This window comes from Macaca thibetana, chromosome 9, assembly GCF_024542745.1.
Source record: "Macaca thibetana thibetana isolate TM-01 chromosome 9, ASM2454274v1, whole genome shotgun sequence".
In the NCBI taxonomy this organism is placed as follows: domain Eukaryota; kingdom Metazoa; phylum Chordata; class Mammalia; order Primates; family Cercopithecidae; genus Macaca; species Macaca thibetana.
The window spans coordinates 91899200-91912550 of NC_065586.1; the positions used below are offsets into that span (position 1 = coordinate 91899200).

Below are 13351 nucleotides of genomic sequence, written 5' to 3' on the forward strand. Positions count from 1 at the left end.
CTACCACATCTGATAATAGCCTGTTAGAAGCAGTCATGTCACTTTTTGAATGCTTAGATGTTTAGAAATTTCTTCTGCCAGATACCTCTAAGTCATCACTCTTAAGTCCAAACTTCCACAGATTCCTCGGACATGGACACAGTGCAGCTAAGTTCTTTGCTAGGGCATAACAGGGGTGATCTTCACTCCAATTCCCAGTAACTTTCTCATTTCCATTTGAGACCTCATCAGCCTGGCCTTCACTGTCCATATCTCTATCCGCATTTTGGCCACAACCATTTAGCCAGTCTCCAAGAAATTCCAAACTTTCCTTCATCTTCCCTTCCTGTCTTCTTCTGAGGCCTCCATACTCTTATAACCTCTGCCCCTTACCAAGTTCCAGAGCCACTTCCACATCTTCAGGTATCTGTACAGAATGCTTCACATCTTGGCATCAACTTTCTGTCTTAGGTCGTTTTTGTGTCACTATAAAGGAATTCCTGAGACTGAGTAGTTTATAAATAAAAAAAGTTTAATTGGCTCACAGTTCTGCAGGCTGCACAAATATGGCTGCAGCATCTGCTTCTGGTGACGGCCTCAGGAAGCTTACAATTGTGGTGGAAAGAAAGTTGTCATGCCATATGGTGAGACAAGGAGCAAGAGAGAGAAAAGCAAGGTATCAGACTCTTTTAAACAATTAGATCTCATGTGAATTGAGCAAGAACTCACTCATCACCAAGGGTATGGTGCTAAGCCATCCATGAGGGATCCACCCCCACAGTCCAATCACTTCCCATCAGGCCCCATCTCCAACATTGCGAATACATTTCAACATGAAATCTGGAGAGGACAAACATTCAGACTATATCAACTCTGCTGCAAAGGTATTTGTGGAGCCAAAAAAGAATGTGGAAAGAGACGTAAATCTCATAGTGTCTTTTCAGCCTCCACTGACTAACACTATTTTTATTAAATTTAATGATTTTTATAACTTAGAAATGTAATAATTTGAAATCAGTTAATTGCTCTAATTTTGTTGTGTTACCATCAACAAGTTGTTTTTTATATTTTTTTATTGAATTGATGTCTTACTGGTTTTCATTGTGAAATTTCGGAAGTTGGCTTCCATCCCAAAGACTCTTATGAATGACAGGATGAGATGTTAGGAATTCTGGCTTTTATAATCATAGAAAAGTAATGTGTTTGGTTTCATCTTTGACTTTAATTTCATTAATTACAAACATAAATTAAGAAACCACAGCAAAATCTATTGTACTAATACTAAAGAAGTTTATATATTTTTTTATATATATATATATTTTTTTTGAGATGGAGTCTCACTCTGTCACCCAGGCTGGAGTGCAATGGCACAATCTAGGTTCACTGCAACCTCCGCCTCCCGGGTTCAAGCGATTCTCCCACCTCAGCCTCCCGAGTAGCTGGGATTACAGGCACCCGCCATCATGCCCGGCTAACTTTGGTATTTTTGTGGAGAGGGTGTTTCATCATGTTGGCCAGGCTGATCTTGAACTCCTGACCGCAGGTGATCCACCCACCTCAGCCTCCCAAAGTGCCGGGATTACAGGTGTGAGCCACCACACCCGCCCAGAAGTTTTAATATTTTATCATATCTGTTACCCTGTGGGCATCATTAATAGAAAGATAAATGCTTACAAAACTACAAATTGGACATTGGACTTTTGTATACTTTCATATACCAAGCCTTGCTAGGAAGAGATCTCCTGACCAACTCCCACCTTTTTTTTTTTTTTTTTTTTTTTAGCTTTCAGAAGTTCAAGTGATACATTTCTTTATGAATGTTAAACTTACAATATAAGCCCTAGGAAATTTCATTTCAGAAATCACCAAAGTGATAGAGAAACTCCAGGTCATCTGATACAAAAATAGCTAATCCTCAATTTCCTTGCCTTTTAGAAAAAGCTTTAACTGCAAGAATCATGAATCAGCAATAACCTCAAAGAGAAGATAGGGTTTAACTGTGGGAGCCAATTTTCTAACACAGAGAATTGAATTGCTGTAAGAAGGCAGAAGTCTGCACTGTAATTTTTCCTTACTTTTGCATGAGAATTCAACAGAGCAGTGCAATATTCATCTAGATCTGTAATTTTATCCAAATTTTAAATGATTATTTATCTTATCTCTTATGTAGAATGATAAATGAACAGGTTAGGAACACTTCCAGGTCTGCAAAAAAAATGATTAATAATTTCTGCAATAACATTTTATTTGATAGTTTGTTATAATTTTACTGTCTACAGGATGTGTGCTACTTTGCCTAGTTGAGCAGACAACATTTACAATATAGTCATCAATAAGCCAGGTCGTGATTTTAAGTGCAAAAATTTTAGAAGTTCTTGCAGAATGGATCATAAATTCAAAATTCTCTTTTCTCACCATTTTATTCTTCTGTCTTATTTTGGTATGTTAGTAGGAAGAATCTTAAGTGTGCTGGTAGTCTTTTAAGATTCTTTAATTTGTTAAGTGCCTTTTTTTTTTTTTTTTACTGATTATACAAATAATTTATTTTACTTAGACTTGATTATTTTCTGTTCCAAGTCTATTCATTATTTTTAACCACCTTCCAGATCTCTCATTTGAATGTCTTATAAGCATTTATAAGCAGTATCTCCAAATTGAACTTGTTAATCCCATCTCAATTACCTTTCTATTTTGACGGTACTTGAAATGAAGCTGCCTCTCAGTTGATCAAGCCAAAAACCTGAAAGTTCTCCTCCACTCCTCGCTCACTTTGTCTTGCATATCTAATTGGTCACCAAATCCTGTGAATTCTACCTCTTAAATGAATCTCTCTCTACTCGCCTTCTCGTATCCTTTTTTTTTTTTTTTGAGATGAAGTCTTGCTCTGTTGCCCAGGCTGGAGTGCAGTGGCAGGATCTCAGCTCACTGCAATCTCTGCTTCCCACGTTCAAGTGATTCTTGTGCCTCAGTCTCCCAAGTAGCTGGGACTACAGGTGTGTACCACCATGCCCGGCTAATTGTAATTTTAGTAGAGACAGTGGGGTTTCGCCATGTTGGCCAGGCTGGTCTCAAACTCCTGACCTCAAGTGATCCTCTCACCTTGGCCTCCTAAAGTGTTGGGATTACAGGCGTGAGCCACCACACCCGGCCCTCATATCTATTTTAAAATTCAGCTCTCTAGTATCTATCAATAGCCTTTTAATCAATTTTTCTGCCTCCACAGAATATCTATATGTAATCATTGCTTCTTGGCCTTTTGGCTAAGATCAAATGTATATTTAATCAGATCCTTTTTTTCTTACTGTAAAGTTTTATACTTTTCGGGGAAAGGGAGTTCATACATATTTTAAATTAAAATAATTCCTTAGTATTTTGAAGTTTTTTTTTGGTACCATTTTTGTGGAAGTGATTTTTTTCCTAGTATATTAGCATGTAGGGAAGATACTGACTTTTGCATATATTCTCTTGTATTCTGCCAATTCCAATTTTCTAATTATGTCTAAACTTTGTTTATGTAGTCTTTTGGATTTTTCATATATAAAAACCTATCATCTACAAACAATGATAATTTTATTTTCCTCTTCTAAGAGTGACACCTCTTACTTCCATCTTTTGCATATCTCTTATTGCATTAACCAGGATTTCTATTAAATACTAAAGGTGACCAAATACAAATATGAAATAGCACAAGTGATAGTATATTTGTTTTGTTTCTCTTTACATTTAAAAATTTTTAAAGCATACTTTTAACCTCAAGTATCACAATAGTCAGTTTTCTTATATGTGATTCTCAATAATATTTCTTATTTATTTAGAAAGTTGAAATAAAAGGACCATCATGAAAAATATTTCAAAGAGAAGATTTTTTTTTAAAAAGTAAGGTATTAATGGAGTTTATAATATTTTGATTATTCCAAATAACCCTATTGTAAATGGAGGATAATCCTGATAAATGTGATACATTTGTTTCTATATACAAATCATAAATTCATATGTTAAAAAAGAAACAATAAGAGAGTTTAGGGATGAATTGTATTCTTATTTGGTCTGTGAGTTATTTAGTAAGATGAATTATTTATATATGTATTTATTTAATCTCTTACTTCAATGTCTATTGTTTGTATGTTCTGTCACCTAGCCAGCAAGCTATTCCCTGCTTTGCTCAAAAAGATGTTTGTCAGTGAGTTAAATCTATATAGGAGCAATATTTACATGTCTCTTAGAGTAACTGCAATTAAGATTCATATTTTATCCCTACCTTCTAGATGGAAATGATAAGTTATGAAAATTATACAGGATTCTGGGAATGCTGGGCAAGATATTTGGGAACTAATTAGGGAGACCTCTATCAATCACTTGCTGGAGTCGTTCCCTCATACCTTAAGGGTTGCTCTCCCCTGGTCAAGAGTAGAATTAGGTATGTTTTATTGTCTTGAGGTAGGTACTGAAGGTTGAATAAGATATAAGGGAACGTCGCAGTCCGTGTTAACCTTATTCAGTAGTGTTTAATAGTGGCACAGGAACAACTGGTAGATTTTGAAGTTCTTTCAGAAAGTTTGTAGACTGGGCTCTTTTTATGATGTTTTTACTGTGGTCATGTCAATAGCCTGCTTTGGTTTGTGACACAAATTCATGTTTTTACTGTGATTGGAAAGCTTGAGCTTTCCAACTGCACATTAGTTTGGTTAGTATGTGCAGTTGTTATTTCAGGAGTCTTTGCTATTCTATATTTTAGCATTAAAATTAAAAAGAAATTCATACATCATATCATTCTAAAAAGGGTTTAACATTGCTAGAATAGTTTACCTATAGAATATTGGGGTTTATAAAAACTGGAAAAGAAATGCTTGTTTTAACATACTGAATTTTTGTTGATGATATGACATTCAACTAGAATTACCAGGAGTCAGTGAGAAATATGGTTTTGATGCTTAGGAGAGTGAAGGCTGGAGACACAGATTTGGGAACCCATGGGAATACATGCACCCTCCAAAGCTTTGGAATGTACCCTACATTTAGGATATAAAGAGGTATGGCCATTGAAGGATACAGAGAATAAGTAGCTACAGAGGTAGAAGGGTAGAGGGCAAGGATATATAAAGTTTTCAAACAATAAGGGTGCTGAACATTGTCACACACTACAGGGTAATAAATCAAGTAATAGCTAACACTAGTATAGCATTGAATTTTCAAAGTATTTTTGTATATATCTGATTTAACTTGACCCTCTTAAAAGATACATGAAGTAGGCAATACATGAACACTAAGAACTAACTCTTGGATTTTCTCATTAAAAGGCCATTTTTTAATATTCCAGAGAGCAATTCCTTTTTGGAAATTTTTAACTTTTATGGATACGTAGTGTGTGTGTGTGTGTATATATATATATAGGTACATGAGATATTTTTATACATGTGTAATAATCACATCAGGGTAAGTGGGTTATCCATTGCCTCAAGCATTTATCATTTCTTTGTGTTATAAATATTCCAATTGTACTCTTTCAGTTATTCTAAAATGTACTATAAATTATTGTTGACCATAGCCACCCTTTCATGCTGTAAAATACTAGATCGTATTCATTGCATTGTACCTATTACCCTTCCCCATTCCCTGCCTCCTACCCAATACTCTTCCCAGTCTCTGGAAACCATCATTATACCCTCTATTTCCATGAGTTCAATTGTTTTAATTTTCAGTTCTCACAAATGAGTGAGAACATGCAAAGTTTTTCTCTCTGTGCCTGACTTATTTCACATAACATAATGACCTCCAGTTCCATCCAAGTTGTTGCAAGTGACAGGATCTCATTCTTTTTTATGGCAGAATAGTACTCCATTGCATATATATACCACATTTTCTTTATCCATTTATCTGTTGGTGGACACTTAGGTTGCTTCCAAATGTTGGCTCTCATGAACAGTGCTGCAACAAACATGGGAGTGCAGATATGTCTTCAATATACTGATTTTCTTTCTTTTGAGTATATACCCAGTGGTGGAATTGCTGGATCATATGGTAGTTATATCTTCAGTTTTTTGAGGAACCCCATACTGTTCTCCATAGTGGCTGTACTAATTCACATTCCCACCAACAGGGTGTTAGGGTTGCCCTTTCTCAATACTTTTGCCAGCATTCATTATTGCCTGTCTTTTGGTTAAAAGCCATTTTAAGAGAGTGAGATGATGTCTCATTGTAGTTTTGGTTTGCATTTCTCTAATGGTCAATGATGTTGAGCATCTTTTCATATACCTGTTTGCCATTTGTATGTCTTCTTTTGAGAAATATCTATGTAGATCTTTTGCCCATTTTAAAATCAGATTATTAGATATTTTCCTATTGAGTTGTTTGAGCTCCTCGTATATTTTGGTTATTAATCCGTTATCAGATACATAGTTTGCATATATTTTCTCCCATTCTGAGGGCTGTTTCTTTGTTGATTGTTTCCTTTACTTTGCAGAAGCTTTTTAACTTGATGTGATCCCATTTGTCCATTTTTTTACTTTGATTGCCTGTGCTTTTGGGGTATTACTTAAGAAATCTTTGCCCAGACCAATGTCCTGGAAAGTTTCGCCAATTTTTCTTTTAGTAGTTTCATACTTTCAGATCTTAGATTTAAGTCTTTAATTCATTTTGATTTGATTTTTGTATATGGTGAGAGAGAGGGGTCTAGTTTCATTCTTCTGCATATGGATATCCAGCTTTCCCAGCCCCATTTATTGAAGAGACTGTCTTTTCCCAATGTGTTTTTTTGGCACCTTGTTGAAAATGATTTCACTGTAGATGCGTAGATTTATGTTTGATTTCTTTATTCTGTTCCATTGATCTGTGTGTGTGTGTGTGTGTGTGTGTGTGTGTGTGTGTGTTTTAATGTCAGTGCCATGCTGTTTTGTTTAGTATAGCTCTGTAGCACAATTTGAAGTCAGTGGTATGGTTTGGCTTTTAGTATAGCTTTGTAGTACAATTCGAAGTCAGTGATACGGTTTGGCTGTGTCCCCATCCAAAATCTCATCTTGAATTATAATCCCCATAATCCCCATGTGTCAATGGGGGGACCACGTGGAGGTAATTGGATCATGGGAGTGGTTTCCCCCATGCTGTTCTTGTTAGAGTGAGTGAGTGAGCCTCACAAGATCTGATGGTTTTATAGGCGTTTGGCATTGCCCCGCTTGCACTCACTCTGTGCTGCTGCCCTGTGAAGAAGGTGCCTACTTCTCCTTTGCCTTCTGCCATGATTGGAAGTTTCCTGAGGCCTCCCCAGCAATGCAGAACTGTGAGTCAATTAAACTTCTTTCCTTTATAAATTACCCGGTCTCAGGTATTTCTTCATAACAGCGTGAGAATGGACTACAGTCAGGTAATGTGATTTCTTGAGTCTTGTGTTTTCCTGCTCAGGATAGCTCTGGCTATTCTGAGTCTCTTTAGGTTTCCTACAAATTTTAGGATTACTTTTTCTATTTTTGTGAAGAACGTTCTTGGTATTTTGATAGGGACTGGATTAAATATGTAGATTGTTTTGAATAGAATGGACATTTTAACAGTATTGATTCTTCCAATCCATGAACATGAAATATCTTTCCATTTTTTGTGTATCCTCTTCAATTTCTTGCATTTTATAGTTCTCATTGTGGACATCTTTTACTTCTTTTATTAAGTTAATTCCTAGGTATTTAATTTGATTTGTAACTATTGTAAGTGGGATTATTTTCTAGATTTCTTTTTCAGATTGTTTGCTGTTGGCATACAGAAACGCTAATGACTTTTGTATATCGATTTTCTATCCTGCAACTTTGCTGAATTTGTTCATCATATTTAATAGTTTTTTTTGGTGAAATCTTTATGTTTTTCTAAATACATAATTATATAATCTCCAAACAAGGAAAACGTGAGTTCTTTCTTTCCAATTTGGATGCCCTTTATTTCTCTCGTCTGATTGCTCTAGCTAGGACTTTTAGTACATGTTGAACAACAGTGGGGAAATTAGGCATGCTTGTTTTATTCCAGATCTTAGAGGACAGGCTTTCAGTTTTTCCCTGTTTGGTATAACACTAGCTGTGGGTCTGTCACATATGACTTTTAGTGTGTTGGGGTATATTTCTTATACCAGTTTTTGAAGATTTTTTTTCATGAAGTGATGTTGAATTTTATCAAATGCTTTTTCAGCATAAATTGAAATAATCGTATGATTTTTGTCTCTCATCCTGTTGATATGGTGTATCATATTGTTTGAATTGTGTATGTTTAACCACCCTTGCATCCCTGTGATGAATCCCATTTGGTCATAATGAATGATCTCTTTAATATGATGTTGAATTCGGCTTGCTAGTATTTTGTTGAGAATTTTTGCATCAATGTTCATCAGATACATTGGCCTGTACTTTTCTTTTTTTGATGTCACTTTGTCTGGTTTTAGTATCAGGGTAATACTTGTAGAATGAGTTTGGAAGTATTCCCTTGTCCTCTATTTTTTGGAACAGTTTGAGTAGGATTGATATTAGTTCTTTAAATATTTGCCAAAATTTAGCAGTGAAGCCATCAGGTCCCAGGCTTTTCTTTGCTTGGAGACTTTTTATTATGGCTTTGATCTTGCTACTTCTTATTGGTCTATTCAAGTTTTGGATTTCTTCATGGTTCAATCTTGGTAGGTTGTATGTGTCTAGGAGTTTATTCATTTCTTCTGGGTTTTTTAACTTACTGGCATATAATTTCTCATAATGGCCTCTAATGGATCCTTTAAATTTCTGCAGTATCAGTTGTAATGTCTCCTTTTTCGTCTCTGATTTTATTTATTTGGGTTTTCTCTCTATCTTAGTGAGTCTGGCTAATGGTTTGTCAATTTTGTTTAACTTTTCAAAAAAACAACTTTTTGTTTCATTGGTATTTTCTATTTTTTTATTTTAATGTGATTTATTTCCTGCTCTTGTTTTTACTATTTCTTCTATGAATTTTGGGTTTGATTTGCTCTTGCTTTTCTAGTTTTTTAAGATGCATCTTTAGGTTGTTTATTTGAATTTTTTTTCTTTTTAAAAATTTTTTGACATAGACACTTATTGCTGTAAACTTTTCTCTTAGTACTGCTTTTGCTGTATCCCATAGGTCTTGGTATGTTATGTTTCAATTTTCATTTGTCTCAAGGAATTTTCTTAATTTCTTCATTGAGCCACTGGTCATTCAGAGGCATATTGTTTGTATAGTTTCCAAAGTTCCTCTTGTTACTGACTTTTGATTTTATTCCATTGTAGTCAGAGAAGATACTTGATATGATTTCAAAAGTTTTGAATTTTTAAAGATCTGTTTTGTAGCCTAACATATGGCCCATTCTTGAGAATGATCTATGTGGTGAAGAGAAGAATGTGTATTCTTCAGCCGTTGGATGAAACGTTCTGTAAATATCTATTAGGTCCATTTGGTCTTTAGTTTAGATAAAGTCTAAACTATTAGGTCCATTTTGTCTTTAGTTTAGATAAAAAATTATCTTTAGTTTAGATAATTTTTTGGTTGATTTTCTATCTGGATGATCTTTTCAGTGTTGAAAGTGGGATGTTGAAATCTCCAACTATTGCTGTATTGGTTGTCTATCTCTCTGTTTAGCTCTAATAATATTTGTTTTATATATCTGGGTGCTTCAGTGTTGGGAGCACATGTATTTACAATTGTTACATCTTGATGAATTGATCCCTTTTATATCATGACCTTCTTTGTTTTTGTCTTGAAATTTATTTTATCTAATATAATTATAGCTATTCCTGATCTTTTTTGGTTTCCATTTGCATGGAATATCTTTTATCATCCTTTTCAGTGTTTATGTGTTTTTACAGGTGAAATGTGTTTTTTCACCTGTTTTACAGGTGAAATGTAGGTCTCACCCAAGGCCTATTGGTGAGAGTCCTGAGAGTCTTGATGTTTATTCAAGCCCCAAGGACTATTTAGTGAGAAAATGATGAATCCTGCCAGGACTAGGTCTTCCCCTTCAGTGAAGCAGTTCCCTTCTGGCCTAGGGTGGGTTTAGAAATGCCATTGAAGGGCGAGGGCCTGGGGTCAGGGGTTTTAGGAATTTGTTTGGTGCTTTATTTTACTGGGGCTGAACTGGTACCCAGATTGCAAGACTAAGTCCTCTCTGCTTTTCCCCTTTCTTTCCTCAAGCAGAAGGGCTGTCTGCTCATGGGCACCACTGCCCCAGGCCAGTGGTGACTATACCCTGACTACCACTGATGTTTATTCAAGGCCCAAGGGGTTTTTAGTCAGCAGTTGGTGAGTCCTACCAAGCCTGGTTCTCTCCCATCAGAGCTGCAGGTTCCTTTCTGGCCCAGGATGGGTCTAGAAATGCCCTCCAAGAGCTAAGGTCTAGAATCAGGGACTTTAGGAGTCTGCTTGGTACACTTTATTTGACTGTGGCTGAGCTGGATACCCAAGTGTATTATTAGTCCATTCTCACACTGCTATAACAATACTACCCTTTAAAATGTAATTTATAAAGGAAAGAGGTTTAATTGACTCACAGTTCCGCATGCTTGGGAAGGCCTCAGGAAACTTAGAATCATGGTGGAAGGTGAAGGGGAAGCAAAGACCTTCACATGGTGGCAGGAGAGAGAAATGCAAGCAGGGGAAACACCAGACGCTTGCAAAACCATCTGATCTTGTGAAAACTCATTCACTATTATGAGAACAACGTGGGGGAAACCACCCCCATGATCCAATCACCTCCCACTAGGTCTCTCCCTCAGCACCTGGGGATTACAATTCAAGATGAGATTTGGGTGGGGACACAAAGCCTAACCATATCACCAAGTTGCAAGACAAAGTCATGTTTACTCTTCCTCCTCCTTTTCTCCAGCAGAAGGTGTCTCTCACTGTGGCCACCACAGGTGGAAATGTGCTGGGTCACACCTGAAGCCAACACAATACTGGGTCTTGCCCAAGGTCGTGGTGGCTACAGACTGGCTACCACTGATGTTTATTCAAGGCCCAAGGGTTCTTTAGTCAGCAGGTGGTGAATCTGCCAGGATTGCAACCTTTCCTTCAGGGCAGTGGGTTCTCTTCTGGCCCAGTGTCGGTCTAAAAATGTTATCTGGGAGACAGTGCCAGGAGTGGGGGCTTTAGGACTCTGCTTGGTGCTTTATTTTACAATGGCTGAGCTGGTATCCAAGTTGCAAGACAAAGTACTCTTTGCTCTTCCCTCTTATCCTGGAGCTGTGAGCTGTACTGCCTGAAGTTGGGGGAGGGATGATGCAAGCACTCCCTTGGCCACCCCAGCTGGTGTCTCACTGGATCTTGTGCACCCTGAATCCACTGGCTGTGAGCCCTGCACAGTACCAGGACTTGCCGGGGAATTGCGGTCCTTGTGGACTAGACTGCCTTTCAAATTCATTAGGACCCCAGAGTGCTTTAGCCAATGATGGTGGGCCTAGCTGGAAGTCAGGTTCTGACTGCTGGGATGGACAATTCCCCTCTGGCTAGGGCTTGTCTAAATGCTCCCTCTGTGGGCACTGGCCAAATTCTGCCCTGTGTTGCTTTCCGCTATGTTAGGGGAGCAGGGAATTCCAATGCAAAGTCCCCCAATCACTTTGCTGTCCTTCTCCACAAGTGCATAGATTCTCTCTTCCTGCCACACTGCCTGACGATGAGAGAGACGTGGTATAGGCAATTCAAGATCGTCTTTCCTACTCTCTTCAGTACCTCTTTCCTTGATGTGATGTTAAAACTAGGCACTATGATTGCTCACCTGATTTTTGGGTTTTATGAAGGTGCTTCTTATGTGGATAGTTGTTCAATTTGTTGTTCCTGCAGTGCAGATGATTGCTGGAGGATTCTATTCAGCCATCTTGCTTTACCTCCTAAGAGAGAATAATTTCACCGTATATAAAGAGCTCATACAAATTGATAAAAAGGTGAAATTTAAGAAAGCAAGCAAAAATATGTGAACTGGCATTTTAAAGGAGACGATGTTCAAAGGACTGATGAATATTTGAAAAGATATGAGAATACATAATGATAATGAGAACACATAGACACAGGGCGGGGCATATCACACGCCTGTTGGAGTGTTGGGGGCTGGGGGAGGGATAGCATTGGGAGAAATACCTAATGTAAATGATGAGTTGATGGGTGCAGCAAACCAAAATGGCACATGTATACCTATGTGACAAACCTGCGTGTTGTGCACATGTACCCCAGAACTTAAAGTATAATAATAATAATAATAATAAAAGATGTTCAATGACAAAACAAGATGCAAGTTTAACCCTCCCTGCTTTTTTTGCAGATGTCAGAAGAGATGGATAATGTTACAGCTGAAGAAATTACAGACAAGCATCTCCAAAAAGGTTCTCAATAAGTATACCATAACTCTGATACTCTTCATTTTTATTTTTAAAAGATGTAAATGATTAATCCTGTGCCAGGGTTTCAGCTGGGAACACAATTTCCTAAGGAATCAGTTTAAAGAGAAATTAAATGTCCTAAATAAAACAAGATGGGCATAAGGAAATACATAGAAAAGTCAATGGATGTAATAAAGCTGAATTTAATTTTCTTTTTGTCACTGCACAAGTGGAGAGATTCCACTGGCGGTGAGACTGTTTTAGACCACAAAGATACATAGGTGCAGAACCTGCTTCAGCAAACTTCAAATCTCAGGGAGAAAAATACATAAATAATGGTTGAGCTCTGGTTCATTCACCAAGCAAATATTTATTGAGCATGTATTATATGCCATCTGCCATTCTAAGTTATGGGAATAGAGTATAAACAAAACCAACTAGTCATTTTTAAATTTTACCAAGAAATACTGTGGTTAAACATGGAGATTCTCATGACCTATAGTTAGTTATTTAGCTTTATGCTTACCTTTTATTTCTACAAACTTCTCTGTAACCTTTAAGCACTCAAAGGCAGGGAATAGAAAAAGTAAAAAGCAAGGCAAAGTGATCAATAGATCCTTAATTTTTTACTGTACCTAGGGTATTGCATGATCTTGCATGATCTCTTTTATTCCATCCAGTGAAGGAGCAGAAAATAACACATGACTTGGAGTACACACAAGGGCTTCAGACTTTTTTTTTTTTTTTTTTTTTTTTAAGAAACAGAGCCTTGCTCTGCTGCCTAAGGCTGGAGTGCAGTAGTGCAGTCATAGCTCACTGCGGCCTTAGACTTCTGGGCTCAAGCGATGGTCCCACCTCAGCCTCTCAAGTAGCTGGGACTACAGGCATGTATATTAATTTTTTTTTTTTTTTTTTTTTTTTTTTTGAGATGGAGTTTTGCTCTTGTTGCTCAGACTGGAGTGCAATGGCGCGATCTTGGCTCACCGCAATCTCCGCCTCCTGGGTTCAAGTGGTTCTCCTGCCTCAGCCTCCCGAGTAGCTGGGATTACAGG

General features: G+C 37.2%; 1 protein-coding gene across 1 annotated transcript in view; it reads left to right on the plus strand.

Moving 5' to 3' along the window:
* Nucleotides 1–13351, plus strand: part of CC2D2B (coiled-coil and C2 domain containing 2B) — a 344324-nt gene that overhangs the window by 217389 nt on the left and 113584 nt on the right. The window contains 1 exon segment of the mRNA XM_050802958.1: nt 12242–12302. Within this exon segment, the coding sequence (XP_050658915.1) occupies nt 12242–12302 (61 nt within the window).